This window comes from Canis lupus, chromosome Y (genome assembly GCF_048164855.1).
Source record: "Canis lupus baileyi chromosome Y, mCanLup2.hap1, whole genome shotgun sequence".
Taxonomy (NCBI): domain Eukaryota; kingdom Metazoa; phylum Chordata; class Mammalia; order Carnivora; family Canidae; genus Canis; species Canis lupus.
In genome coordinates this window covers 6,760,741-6,772,940 of record NC_132877.1, presented here as the reverse complement: position 1 = coordinate 6,772,940, position 12,200 = coordinate 6,760,741, and the positions used below count along the sequence as shown (strand labels likewise).

At 37.0% G+C, this 12,200-nt stretch overlaps 1 protein-coding gene across 13 annotated transcripts in view; it reads left to right on the top strand.

Annotated features, from left to right (window-relative positions):
* Positions 1 to 12,200, top strand: part of LOC140629027 (lysine-specific demethylase 6A-like) — a 154,467-nt gene that overhangs the window by 32,352 nt on the left and 109,915 nt on the right. For 12 of the 13 annotated variants that reach the window (XR_012026901.1, XR_012026900.1, XM_072818424.1 and 9 more), the window contains exon 4: positions 562 to 611. Coding sequence is in view for 10 of the 13 variants with exons in the window: in XM_072818424.1 (XP_072674525.1) it covers positions 562 to 611 (50 nt within the window). In the remaining 3 variants the exon portion in view is untranslated. Of the gene's footprint in view, positions 1 to 561; positions 612 to 12,200 lie in introns of those variants that run through there. The other variant, XM_072818426.1, reaches the window with a different exon arrangement.

Here is a 12,200-nt window from a genome sequence, read left to right as displayed (position 1 = left end):
GAATAGAAGCATGTATGTATGTGGTTTTATTTTTCTGGAAAGTGAGTTGCATTTTTGAGGAAAAATTAGAAAATTTATTATAGTATGTAATAGCCTTAGAAAATTTCCATGAGATTTGGTCAGTGAGGAAAACCAAATGGATTGAAGACTTGATGTTTATTTAAGTGCAAGGGTAAAATTTATTGTTTCATACACCTGATCTAGAAGATAGCGTATTTCTACTATATTCATGGGTAATTTAATTGGTAGTCCATAAATATTAAATTGTTAGCTATTCATATCGTAGTTTGCTGAGATGCAGGCAAGAGGAGCATCTTACCAAGATTTTATTTTATTTTATTTTAATTTAATTTAATTTTATTTTATTTTATTTTATTTTATTTTATTTTATTTTATTTTATTTTATTTTATTTTATTTTATGTTTTTTGTTTTGTTTTGTTTTTTAATTTTTATTTTATTTATTTTTTATTTTTTTTATTACCAAGATTTTAAAATCTATTTTGGGCAGGTTTTCAAGTGGGACATAAAAAATTCACTAATAATTATTTTCCCTTTTTCAGCATTATCTGCATATCAGAGATACTACAGTTTACAGACTGACTACTGGAAGGTTAGTAAACATTTGAACACCACTTTTATTTTCTTACTTTAGAAAAATTATTTAAAATAGTAATTCTAGCTATATGGAGAGAGGAAAAGAGTATTTTTTGCCAGTTATTTTGTGTTAAAGTATCTTGTTCCTCTAGTACTTTTGTGACATCTTATTCTAAGTGTGGTGCCTTATTTTAAAGATTTTATTTATTTGTTTATGAGAGACACACAGAGAGGGAGAGGCAGGCTCCCTGTGGGGAAGTGATGCAGGACTGGATCCCAGCACCCCAGGATCACACCCTGAGCCAAAGGCAGACACTTAATCACTGAGCCACCCAAATACCTCTGGGTGATGGTTTATTTTGAAGACGGGTGAGGTAGGCTACATGCTAAGGGGAGGAGGATCCCTCATTTATATATTTTCTTTGTGATTGGAACTCTGGGGACAATTAGAAGGCCTAAGATAAATTATCCATTGTGTTATATCAGTTCACCAGATAAACTAGCACATTACTCTTTCACAGCATATATACTTCCAAGTATGGTATAGGAAGCTAAACAGATTGCTTTTCAATGATAACCGTGAATATTCTATATCATGAAACAAGATTTAGGGGATCCTTGGGTGGCTCAGTGGTTTAGTGCCTGCCTTCAGCCCAGGGCGTGATCTTGGAGTCCCAGGATTGAGTCCCACATTGGGCTCCCTGCATGGAGCCTGCTTCTCTCTCTGCCTTTGTCTCTGCCTCTCTCTCTCTCTCTCCTGTGTGTCTTTCATGAATAAATATATAAAATCTATAAAAATAAACAAAATAAATAAAACAAGATTTATCTTGTAATAGGATATAAATTACAATCTGTTTTTGTGAGGAGTAGTTATACTCCTGTGTACATGAGTGGGAAATTTTAGGTTAAGCAATACTGATGTATTGGTCTCTAATTTGAATAAAGTGGAGTGGAAATAAACAGTGAAAATTGAAGTCTACTTAATCCATAAATATTGTTTATTTAAATTTGTTTTTTTTTTTAAGAATTGAATTACCTCATTTTTTTTTTAAGATTTTATTTATTTATTCATGAGAGACACACACAGAGAGAGAGAGAGAGAGAGAGAGAGGCACAGCACAGCCAGAGGGAGAAGCAGGCTCCATGCAGGGAGCCTGACGTGGGACTCAATCTGGGTCTCCAGGATCACGCCCTGGGCCGAAGGCAGAGGCTAAACCACTGAGCCATTCAGGGATCCCATGTTTATTTAAATTTGTAATCAAGTTTTGTTTTGGTTTCAGCATCATAGAAATACAATTTAATCTACCTTAGAATATATCTTTTTGAAAGTTAAAATTCAGTGTTTTCTCCTTTTTTATTTTTTTATTTTTATTTATTTTTATTTTTTATTTTAAAGATGTATTTATTTATTCAGAGAGAGAGAGAGAGAGAGAGGCAGAGACACAGGCAGAGGGAAAAGCAGGCTCCATGCAGGCAGCCCGATGTGGAACTCGATCCCGGGTCCCCAGGATCACACCCCGGGCTGCAGGTGGCGCTAAACCACTGCGCCACCGGGGCTGCCCTGTTTTCTCCTTTTTAAAAAAAATTTATTGTTTAAGTAATTTCTACACCCAATATGGGGCTCAAATTCACAACCCCTAGACCACAAATTGCTATTTTCCTGATTGAACTAGGCAGGTGCCTACTGTGGTTTTTAATTAACACAGTTGTGTTAGCATCACCACAGTCAATTTTAGAATATGTTCATCATGTGAAGAAAAAACTCTATATTCTCTTCCCCAATTCCTTCATAATTCCTTCTCTAAGGAAACTGATTTTTTTTAAAGTTTTTTTTTTCTTTAATTTTATTTATTTATGATAGTCACACAGAGAGAGAGAGAGGCAGAGACACAGGCAGAGGGAGAAGCAGGCTCCATGCAGCGGGAGCCCGATGTGGGATTCGATCCCAGGTCTCCAGGATCGCGCCCTGGGCCAAAGGCAGGCGCTAAACTGCTGCACCACCCCGGCATCCCTCTAAGGAAACTTATTTTGTTGTTATATATTTGCCTAGTTTGGACTGGCGTTTTCAGTTAATATCTTTTCATAGTTAATCTCTACTGTACATTGTAGAGCCAGTACTTAATTTTTTAAAAAGATTTTATTTATTTGAGAGAGAGTTAGGGTTAGCAGTGGGAGGGACAGAGGGAGAAAGGGAGAGAGAGCATCTCAGGCAGACTCCACCCTGAGTACAGAGCCAGATGAGGGTCTCAGTCTCAAGCTCTTGAGTTTATGACCTCAACCAAAATCAAGAGTTGAACACTTAACTGACTGAGCCATCCAGGTGCCACCAGCGCTTAATTTTTTAACAAAATTTTAATTGCAGCATGCTTAAAATGGTCTTCTGTTAATTTCAGGTGTATAATTCTTTGTTACTCAGTGCTTTATCAAAATAAGTATACTTATGGGACACCTGTGTGGCTCAGCAGTTGAGCATCTGCCTTTGATACAGGTTGTGATCCTGGGTCCCAGGATGGAGTCCTACATTGGGCTCCCTGAATGGAGCCTGCTTCTCCTTCTGCCTATGTCTCTGCCTCTGTCTCTGTGTCTCTCATGAATAAATAAATAAAATCTTTAAGATTAAGTGTAATCTTAATCCTTGTCACCTGATTCACCTCTGCACCTGCCCTCTAGCAAGTATTAGTTTATTCTTTGTAATTTATTTATTTAAAAATATTTTATTTATTTATTCATGAGAGACACAAAGAGAGGCAGCGACATAGCAGAGGGAGAAGCAGGCTCACTGCAGGGGGCTGGATGCTGGACTCGATCCCGGAACTCCGAGATCACATCCTGAGCCAAAGGCAGACACTCAACTGCTAAGCCACCCAGGCATCCTAGTTCTTTATAATTTAAAGCCTGTTTTTAGATTTGTCTCTTTTTTTCTCCTTCATTTGCTTTGTTTCTTAAATTCCACACACATATGTATTAAAAAGCATATAAAAAGTATATTTTATATATATGTGTGTGTCTATACACCACATCTTTATCCTTTCATCAAGTGATGAACAGGCTGCTTCCATAATTCGACTATTGTAAATAATGCTGCAGGGGCAGCCCCGGTGGTGCAGCGGTTTAGCGCCACCTGCAGCCCAGGATGTGATCCTGAAGACCGGGGATCAAGTCCCATGTCGAGCTCCTTACATGGAACCTGCTTCTCCCTCTGCCTGTGTCTCTGCCTCTCTCCCTCTCTGTGTGTTTCTCATGAATAAATGAATAAATTTAAAAAAAAAAAAGTAAATAATGCTGCAGTAAATGGGGGTAGTGGTGCATATATCATTTTTAATTAGTGTTTTTGTATTATTTTTTGTTTAGTTATTTTCTTTTTGTTTTATGTTATAATAAGGGTGTTATACTGATGTTTCTTTCTTTCTTTTCTTTTTTTTTTTCTTTTTCTAAAGACTTTATTTATCCATGAGAGACACAGAGAGAGAGAAGCAGAGACATAGGCAGAGGGAGGAGAAGCAGGCTGTATACAGGGGTCCAATGTGGTACTCAATCCCAGAATTCTGCGATCACATCCTGAGCCAAAGGCAGATGCTCAACCACTGAGCCACCCAGGCATGCCAGTGTTCTTTAGGTGAACACCCATTAGTGCAAATACTAGATTGTAGAGTAGTTCTATTTTTTAACTTCGAGGAACCTCCATTCGGTTCTCCAGAGTCGCTATACCAGCTTGCATTCCCACCAACAATTCAGAACGGTTCCTTTTGCTCCAAATCCTTGCCAAAGATTTTTCTGAGTTTTTAATTTTAGCTATTCTGAAGGTGTGAGGTGGTATTTTATTGTGGTTCTTGTTTTTTTTAAAGATTTTTTTAAAAAGTAATCTATATGCAGCATGAAGCTGGAACTCAAAACACTGAGATAAAGGGGGGGAATCAGGTTCTTAAGTGAAGCATGTGACTCGATCTCAACTATCCTTCTGCCTTCTTTGGAGAAGTGTTTATTCATATCTTCTGTCCAATTTAAAATTTGGTTTATTTGGGGCTTTTTGAGTTGTGTTGTTTTGGATACTAACCCTTTATCAGATATCCCATTTGTAAGCATCTTCTTCCATTCAGTAAGTTTTATTCTTTTTTTTTTTTTTAAGAGATATTTTATTTATTCATTCATGAGAGACACAGAGAGGCAGAAACCTAGGCAGAGGGGAGAAATAGGCTCCCTGTGGGGAGGTGATGTGGGACTTGATCCCAAGACACTAGGATCACAGCCTGAGCCAAAGGCAGATAGATACTCAACCACTGAGTCACCTAGGTGCCCCCATTGATTGTTTCCTTCAATTTGCAGAAGCTTTTTATTTTAATGTCATCCCAGTAGTTCATTTTCACTTTATTTCCCTGACTTTAGGAGACTTTATTTATTTATTCAAAGAGACAGAGAGAGAGAGAGAGAGAGAGAGAGAGAGGCAGAGACACAGGCAGAGGGAGAAGAGGCTCCATGCAGGGAGCCTGACGTGGGACTCAGTCCTGGGTCTCCAGGACCAGGCTCTGGGCTGAAGATGGCACTAAACCCCTGAGCCACCTGGGCTGCCTTATTTTTGCCATTTTAAATACTGTGTGTCTTGATACGAATCTACTTCGATTGATTTTATTGGGTGTTCTCTGTGCCTTCTGAATCTGGATTTCTGGTTCCTTCTCCACATTTGGAAATTTTTACCTATTTCTCAAATAAGTTTTCTATGCTGTTTTCTCTATCTTCTCTTTTTAGGACTCATGTAATGTGTTATTACTATGCTGCAAGGTGCGGCTGAGTTCCCTAAGTCTGTTCTCATTTTTTTATAGTTTTTTTGAGTCTCCCCTGATCACCATGATTAGTTTCTCCTCCAGGTTGCAAATGCATTCTTTTACCTTCTCTTGTCTACTATTTATCCTGACTAGTATACTTAGAACAATTTTTTCAGAAAGATTTTTGTTTATTTAAGAGAGAGAGTATGTGCTTGCAAGTGGGGGGCTGCGCAGAGACGGAGGGACAAGCATATCATGAGATCACGACCTGAGCCAAAACCAAGAGTCAGATACTTCAGTGACTGAGTAACCAGGTTCCCCTATAAGTATTCTTTTAAATTATCTGTTACAGTTAGTACTTATATCTGTTTCATGTACTTCTTTTGCTGTGATTTTGAATTGAGAGATCTTGCTGTCTCATTTTGTCTAACTTTCTTTCGGTGTTAGGAAAGTGTGCTGCATCTCTAGGAAAGTGTGCTACATCTCTTGCTTTTGAAAATAGTGGCCTTATGCAAAAGAGGTCCTGTAGTTCTCAAGACCTGGCACATGAGGACTGTCTTCTTTCTGTATGTGATGTGTAGACTGTACTATTGTGTTTGGGCCACTTTCCCTTTCAGTCCACTCACTTGCCATGGCTCTCTGTGGTATAGTGGACTAATCTGGGATCTGGGGTCGCCTTGGCCTTGAAATAACTCAAACCAGGTATTTGGGACAGAGTAGCACCTAACTAGAGAGTACTTTCTATGTGTTGTCTCTTTAGAAGCTTTTGTATATGGGTGGGGCTGCAGTCAGACTTCCCCAGCCCACTGTTGGTGCTGCAGTAAACTAGTGTGTGTGGTTATTTTTCCCTCTCCCCTGGACAAGAGTCTTTTTGGAGTGCTGACCCCTATTGAGGTTTGTTGCACATTCCCTGTGGCTTGTGTCTTGGAGGGACTGTTCAAGAGCATATGGGGGGGGGGGACTTATGTGCGAAGTGTGGTGGGGGAATGGTGGTATTACAAGTTAGGTAGCAAGTTTTCTGGCAGCTTCTTGGTGGGGGCCATGTTTTTATGCAAGGAAAGGTCAGGTAGGGGAGGGAAATGGAACCTGCCAGCTCCCTTGTTCCTAAAGGTGTCTCCCTAGTGATCTCTTCCCTACATGACATGCTCTGAAAATTGTAAGTAAATTTCCTTCCTTATGTCCCAGGCATTTTTCAAACTCCTGCTTCTGTGTTGTATTTTCATGAGCATTTTGTTTTGCTATCTTGTTAGCAGAGAGGACCCTCTAGTAGAGCTGACTTAAAATTTCAGGTTTTAAGTCCGGCTTCCCTTAGAACTCATGCAATTAGACCCTTTTGTTTTCAAAGTCAAATGTTACAGGGATTGTTCTTTCCTGCTTGAGCTCACTGGTATGTTTGTTTCTCTTCCATTACCCAGGGATGTTCCTCCTTCTTGTACACATTCCCAGGTCTGTTTAGCTTCCTTCTGTGTCTCCATCCTTCTCACCCTTTCTTTGCTCTATATTTAGTTGTGGAGTGAGTTCTTGATCTCTGGATTCTTTCCCAGGTTATTTATACTAATATGGGTGTTATATACGTGTATCTATGGAACAGGTGATTTAAGTCCTCCTACTCCATCTTTCCTCGGAGGCAGTTTCCTTATTTTTTAGTAGCAAAATTCCTGTATTTATTTATTCACTTTATTCTGTTAAGTGTTGATGGGTATTTACTGTCTCGCATCTCTTGCATATAATGAGTTATGCTAGTATGAATACTTTTTGAACTTTTTTTTTGTTGAATACATATTTTTATTTCTTCTGGAATAGGGTGTAAAGTCTAAACGGTTAGATAGTAATTAAAATTTTTAAGTGATCTGCAAGGCTGACTTGCATGCACCATGTTACATTCTCCCATTCTGTATGGAAGATCCCAGTTCCTGCATAATCTTTTGAAGACTTATTACTGTCTTTTGAACATTTTTTTTTCTTTTTAAAGATGTACTTATTTATTTTAGAGAAAGCTTGTACAAATAGGGGAAGGCGAAGAAGGTTTAGGGAGTGAATCTCAAGCTGACTCCTCTCTGAGCACAGCCTGACTGCGTTGATCATCACCTGAGCCAAAATCACAGGAGGGGCCCTTGACTAAGTTACCCAGGTGCCCCTGTCTTTTCAGAATTTTTTTTTTAATTTTTTATTTATTTATGATAGTCATACACAGAGAGACAGAGAGAGGCAGAGACACAGGCAGAGGGAGAAGCAGGCTCCATGCACCGGGAGCCCAACGTGGGATTCGATCCCGGGTCTCCAGGATCGCGCCCTGGGCCAAAGGCAGGCACTAAACCGCTGCGCCACCCAGGGATCCACTTTTCAGAATTTTTTATCATCCTAATGGGTGTGAAGTAGTTTCCCATTGAAGGATTTTTTTTTAAGATTTTAATTAATTTATTACTACGCATTCCAGACCACAAGCAATGGGAGGGAGAGGGACAGACAGACTCCATACAGAGTACAAAGCCTTGGCAAGTGGCTTGATTCCACAACCCCAAGATCATGACTTGAGCAGAAACCAAGAGTGCAGTCAGTGCTCAACTGGATGAGCCACCAGTCTCCCTACCCACTGAAGTTTTTATTTTCATTATCCTCATGACTGATGTTTGAACATTTTTCTGTTAATTGGCCATTTATTTGTGTATGTTTTTTTGAGAAATGTGTATTCAGATTCTTTGTCCAATTGTAATTATTTGTCTTTAATATTAATTTGCAAGAATTATCGATCATACAGTTATAGATGTTTTCTCCTATTTTGTAGGTTGTCTTTTCACATATAAAAAAACTCTTTAAAGGAAAAGAGTTTTTTTCTCTTTTATTGCATCATAGTTTTTAGTCCTGTTTACCCATTAAGAATTTGTAGCCATAAAAACTTACAATTTTTTTTCTTTTTTAGAGTGTTTTAAAGTTGTAAGTCTTTTACATCCTTGATCATTTTGAGTTAATTTTTGTATGTGGTGTGAGATCAGATTCCAGCTTCATTCTTTTGCTTGTGGGTATCTTTTCTCTTGGCTTTTTTTTTTTTTTTTTTTTTTCCCCAAAAGAAAAGTCTTTCCTTGTTTAGGTTTTTTTTTTTTTTTTAAAGGTTTTATTCATGAGAGACCCACAGAGGCAGAGACGTAGGCAGGACAATCCCAGGACCCTGAAATCACACCCTGGGTCGACGGCAGATGTTCAACCACTGAGCCACCCAGGCATCCGTCATTTAGATGGCTTTGATGCTGTTAACAGTCTTTGGCTTTAGATATGTGGGTTTACTTCTAGACTCTTTTATTTTATTGATATTTTCTACTTTTTCTTCAATACTACATTTTGTGTTTTACTTTTTAAATCTAGTTCTATTAATAAATCTAAATTTTGTCTCATAGACAACAGGTGTGATAGGCTATTTTATTATAAATGGAATTGTTTTCATATTACTTTATTTTCAGATGTTCATTTTAAATGTGAGAATTATATATAGATTTTGTGTTATGCAACTTTGATGAACTTGTTTATCAATTCTAGTAGTTATTTTGCAGTTCCTATGTATAAGATATGTCATCTGCAAATACAGATTGTTTTACTGATACTCTTCCAATTTGGTTGCCTTTTGGTTGTTTCCCTTTTTCTTCCCTCCCTCCCTTTCCTTCCTACTATAATTGTTCTTATTAAACTTCTAATAAAATGGTAAGTACAAATGTTGACATTTTTATCTTGTTTCTAATTTTAAGGGGGAAAAATGTCTTTTTTCACTGAGTATGATTTTTTTTTTCAAGATCTTATTTATTCATGAGAGACAGAGAGAGAGAGAGGCAGAGAGAGATAAAGGCAGAGGGAGAAGCAGGCTTCCTGTAGGGAGCCCAATGTGGTACTAGATCCTGGGACTCCAGGATCATGCCCTGGGCTGAAAGCAGGCACTAAACCACTGAGCCACCCAGGGATGCCCTACTGAGTATGATGTTAAGTGGAGGGTTATTTATAGTTATCTTTTATTAGGGGAAGAGGGATCCCTGGGTGGCGCAGCGGTTTGGCGCCTGGCTTTGGCCCAGGGAGCGATACTGGAGACCCGGGATCAAATCCCACATCGGGCTCCCGGTGCGTGAGCCTGCTTCTCCCTCTGCCTATGTCTCTGCCTCTCTCTCTCTCTCTGTGGCTATCATAAAATAAAAAATAAATAAGAATAAAAAATATTAGGGGAAGAAGATCTCCTATTTAGTTGTGTTTCTTTCATCATAAGAATGTGTTGAATCTGGTCAGAATCTTTTTTTTTTGTATCTGTCTAGATTATAATTCCTTATTTGGTTCATTGGGTATGTAAGAAGTACAGTCAATTTCAGCCTTTTTGGGGGTATTTTAAAATTTCATTACATTTTGTTCTAAGAAAACATAGTTAATTTTTGAACAAAGGGGGGTTAGAGTCCGCAACAGTATCCATTCGAAAATCTTTTGACTTCCCACAAAGGTTAACTGCTAATTGGTGCCTTGAAGGCTAATAAATAATATCATTGATTAACATATATTTTGTATGGTATATGTATTACATACTGAATTCTTATAATCAAATAAACTAGAAAAAGAAATGCTAATAGAAAAATCACAAGGAGGAGAAAATACTTTAGTAGTACAATATTGCATTTGTGCAAAAAAAATCCCAGTTAATTCAAACTGTATTTTATACTTTTTTCAGTTCATTTTTATTTGTTGATATTTATTTTATGGTATCAGATGTGCTTTTATCGTGGAGAATGTTTCATATGCACAAGAAGATTGTATATTGTTTTTGTTGGGTTAAGTGTTCTCTAAATATTTTTTAAGTTTACTGGGTTTAAAGTTTTATTCATATTGTCTCTGTCTTTTGTTTTCTGGTTCTATCTTGAATATGAGAATGAAATCATAAACTATTAATTACCGACTTTTGTTGGTCAGTTTTGTAGGTTTTAGCCTCATGTATATTCTGGTGTTATCTTGTTAGGAGCATCTGTTTAAAATTATTTTGTGCCTTAAATGAATAAATTATTTTTACTTTTCTAACTTAATGGAGATATAACTGACACAACAGGGTGTAAGTTTAAAAACTACATATAACATGTGTGCTTAAAGTGTATAAAGTGTTGATTGGATACATTATGTTGCAAAATGCATTAGCTAATATCTCTATCATGTCATAACTACCATTTTTTTGGTCTTGAGAATGTATAAAATTTACCAACTTCAGTTTCAAATGTGTAATACAGAGATTGATACTTTCAGTGTCTTGATTACTTTCCAGCAAACTTTTTATTTTGAATTATTGTTTCATATTAATACATGTAATCCAGAATGTTTATAGTTTTTTTCATAATATATTGTTTATCTTTTTATCTGTGCCTTTGAACATAAAGTGTGTCTTCTGAAGGCAGTATGAAGTTAGTTATCCTTAACTTCTTAATTTCATGCAGTAACTTGCACTTTTTCATTGTTTAATCCCATGTGGGGTTTTTTGGTCATTGATATTACATCTGTCTTTTTACTTTTATATGTCTGCTTTCCTTTGCAGAATGCTAATTTTTATATTTTATTTCTTCAGATTTTTTCATTTTATCCTTTTGAGTTAATTTCGTTAGTAGTTGCTCTAGGGCTTACCCATGTACATAGTAAGTTATGAATTTCTTAGTTTTGCCACTTTATTTCTTGAAATGTAGAGAGAAACATTCTTATAACTGTATACATGTCCCTTTTTTGTTTATAAAATGTTATGCCAATGTATTGCAATTCTAATATTTACAGTATACACATTGTGTAATAGTATAATGTTAGAATACTAGTTTACATAATTTGTCAGCTCTTAAAAAAGAAAGACTGTAGTTTTGTTAGCTTTTTATATTCTCAATTCTGATTCTCTTACTCTGTTTTGTGTGTTTCATATATCACCTGGAGTCATTCTTTGGCCCAGGACATCTTTTTTTGCACTAACCCCATTTGTCTTCTAATTAGTAACAAGTTACATTGTGATATTTTTCAGGCATAACCATAGTCACATATAGATTGCTTATTAAACAGTTGGTCTTTCAGTCAGATAGGGCAAAAAAGAAGTGAAATACGTGTATCCTCTTCCATAATTGCCTTCATCATCTTTACCAATACTCTTTGGTCTTTGTTGTTGTTCTTGTGGGATTTTTTTGTGGGTGAGGGAACTTTACTTATTTAAGTTTTAGTAAGTCTGAAGAGCTCTATTAGAATTCTTGAAAGATGGGTGCATCTGCAGTGAATTCTCTTTTCTTAAGACTTTGTTTGTTTGTTATTCAAGAGACATACAGAGAGAGGCAGAAACATAGGCAGAGGGAGAAGCACGCACTCTAGGGGAGCCTCAATGTGGAACTTGATCCCGGAACTCTGGGATCATGCCCTGAGCCAAAGACAGATGCTCCACCACTGAACCACCCAGGAGTCTCTGCTCCATGTATTTCAGCATGCATGTTAATTTATAATACTGAACTTTTACGAAAATAGTTTACTGGTAGTAAGTTTATGGCAGGAATCTAAGGGATTCATTCTGTGTACTAAGTTTATGGCAGGAATCTAAGGGATTCATTCACTTTGCACTATCTATGGAAACTAAAATTTCTTCCAGTGTTAAAGTTGCCATGCAAAGCAATGCTGATTTTCCTGAGTCCCTGCACTCACGTTTTTTCTCTAGACCTGAGTAGGCTCAAGTCCCAGTGTATCTTTATAGGTCAGGTTCAAATTTTAAATCTGTGAGAAAGTATGTTAAACTCCAAAAGAACCAGTTCAGTTTTCCAGTTTATATACTCAGAAATAAAGGAATCTTGTGTGTGAATGAATATGGAGTGTGTTGGTAA